This window comes from Pezoporus wallicus, unplaced genomic scaffold, assembly GCF_028554395.1.
Source record: "Pezoporus wallicus isolate ANWC-B61680 ecotype Strahan unplaced genomic scaffold, APGP_CSIRO_Pwel_v1 contig_7935, whole genome shotgun sequence".
Taxonomy (NCBI): domain Eukaryota; kingdom Metazoa; phylum Chordata; class Aves; order Psittaciformes; family Psittacidae; genus Pezoporus; species Pezoporus wallicus.
Window position 1 is genome coordinate 1,562 of NW_026640162.1, and position 2,608 is coordinate 4,169.

Consider the following 2,608-nt stretch of genomic DNA (forward strand, 5'->3'; position numbering starts at 1 on the left):
TCTGCAGGAGAACTGGTCTTGGAGGTGTTGATGCAGCCAGAAGGAGTTTGGGGAGAGAGGAATTGAGAGGTTGTTTTGCTGATCAAGTCAAACTAATTATCCGATGGAGGAGGGTCCTCTGGGAGAACAGTTTGCACAACACAAGCCTCTGAGGTAATGCCTCCTGTGAGATAAAACCCCTCCACCAGCCAGCCTGGAGCATCCTGCTCCCAAGCATCTCTCCTTCAACCCATCGCATGGTCTCCAGGAGGAGCTGCAGGCACTGCATCCACCACCACCTTCCTCTTTAACCAAGCAGGTACAAAAGGGTTTGATGGGTGGTGGGTCCAGTTTGACCCTGGTCATGCTGCCTCTCCCATGCTTGATGACATGTTGAATTTCACTCTTCTTCAGGGACTGTATTGATAGGGCAAGGGGTGATGGGTTTAAACTAAAACAAGGGAAGTTCAGGTTGGAGATAAGGAAGGAGTTCTTCCCTGTGAGGCTGCTGAGGTGCTGGCACAGGGTGCCCAGAGAAGCTGTGGCTGCCCCATCCCTGGCAGTGTTCATGGCCAGGTTGGACACAGGGGCTTGGAGCAAGCTGCTCTAGTGGAAGGTGTCCCTGCCCGTGTCAGGGTTTGGAGCTGTGTGAGCTTTAATTTCCCTTCAACCCAAACCATTCTATGATAACCCATGGTGTGAATAAAAGTGCCCTAGTATGCCTAGTAGGTTTGCTTCAAAAACACCAATATTCCTGACCCCATCTACAACTGATTTAGCGATATTTTAGCATGAGAATATCCAAGCTAAAGCCTTAAAATTTTGGTTTATATATGGTATGTTTTGTGTTTTACACCCTTAGGTGGATATTTGGGTTGGTCATAGGCAGCTCACTGCATTCACAGCAAAGCTCTGCTGGAGCCAAGTCCACTGCTTTCCCTTAACATTATGCATATTGGGGGTTCTTCAAAAGCAGATAAACTTAGAACTTAAAACAAATTTCAAGTACATGGCTTTGTGTGGTGTTGAAAAGGATGCAGCACAAGTAATGAATCTACAGAAGAGCACTGATCCACTCTGAAAAATACAAAAAAGAGAGAAAAATAAACCTTAAAATTCCCAGAAATCAGTGAAGAAAATACATCTTTTCTGTTTTCCACATTTTGTGATGTACTTATTTGGTTTTATTGTATTACGTTTGGATAGACATGTTTCTCACTGTTTCATTAGTGATGTGTATATCAATCATTGTAGAATTATTCTCTTTTAATTTCAGGTTGTGTAATGAGCTCCTTCACCTCTTTGACTTCAGATCTTGAGTTACAGACAGAAATACACCATTACAAATACACCATTTTCTATTGCATTTACGTTGTGGATTAAACTCCAACTAAACTTCCACATTATTTCTCTTGTAGTTATGTATTTCAGTGATTCCTTTCATTTCAATCCAAATCCATCAACTTGTTGAAATGACAGATACAGGAAACCTCACGGTTCTCTCCGGCTTCATCCTCTTGGGTTTCTCTGATGCCCCAGAGCTACAAACCACCATCTTCACAGTCTTCTTCTCCCTCTATGTTTTCATGGTGCTGGGGAACCTGACGATGATCCTGCTGATCAACACTGACCCCCACCTCCACATCCCCATGTACTTCTTCCTGACTCACTTATCTTGCATGGATGTTTGCCTTTCCTCTGCTATCATCCCAAAAGCTCTGGAGACCTTCCTGCTGGGGAGAAGCCACATCTCCTTTTGGGGTTGCTTTGCCCAGATGTATATTTTCCTGGCTCTGGCTATCTGTGAGTGCTTCCTGCTTGGGGTAATGGCTTACGACCGATACACGGCTGTGTGCAAGCCCCTGCTCTACACCACTACCATGACCAGGGCGCGTTGCTATGGCATGATGGTGCTGGTGTACACCATCGGGTTCCTCACCTCCCTGGTGCACATCACGCTGGCAGGGAGGTTGTCCTTCTGTCAGGCCAGGAGCATCAACCACTTCTTCTGTGAGCTGCCCACCCTCCTGCAGCTCTCCTGCTCAGACACAAGCACAAATGAGGTCTTGCAGGTTTACCACGCTGTGTTAAACACCGTGGGCCCTCTCCTGATGATCCTGGTGTCCTACACCTACATCCTCCACACCGTCTTGCAGATCCCTTTGGCCACGAGGAGGCTGAAGGTCTTCTCTACCTGTGCTTCCCACTTGGTTGCCATCACCATCTTCTACGCGCCCGCGATCCTCACCTACGTCCAGCCTCATGAGGCATCCTCATGGGATCAGGGAAAGCTGGTGTCGCTGTGTTACTCCATCCTCACCCCAACCCTTAACCCCCTCATCTACAGCCTGAGGAACAAGGAGGTGAAGGGGGCTCTGAGGAGGCTGTGGGAGCGAAAGCTGCTGCCACATCTCTGCAGGGTTTGAAAGCACATTTGGAGCTCTTCAGTACTGTGGAGGTAAGGAAGGAATATGTGGAATATGTGATTATGAAATTGAGCATTACTGGCCATTATTGGTCATTATAGCTCACTACTGGTCATTATTACAGCAAGTGCAGGGTATGGAGAACCAGCACAACGAATGGTTCTCTTGTAACAGCTTCAGGTGGTTTTAAGCGAGGCCTGAGA

At 47.1% G+C, this 2,608-nt stretch overlaps 1 protein-coding gene across 1 annotated transcript; it reads left to right on the forward strand.

Annotated features, from left to right (window-relative positions):
* The first annotated feature begins 1,451 nt into the window (after positions 1–1,451).
* On the forward strand, positions 1,452–2,405 carry LOC130603766 (olfactory receptor 8I2-like). Its single transcript, XM_057417775.1, has one exon. The coding sequence runs from the start codon at positions 1,452–1,454 to the stop codon at positions 2,403–2,405; it is 954 nt and encodes a 317-aa protein (XP_057273758.1).
* The last annotated feature ends 203 nt before the right edge of the window (positions 2,406–2,608 follow it).

What these genes read in the sequence shown, in the direction of transcription:
- LOC130603766 (XM_057417775.1), top strand. Translation starts at nt 1,452, where the DNA reads ATGACAGATACAGGAAACCTCACGGTTCTCTCCGGCTTCATCCTCTTG.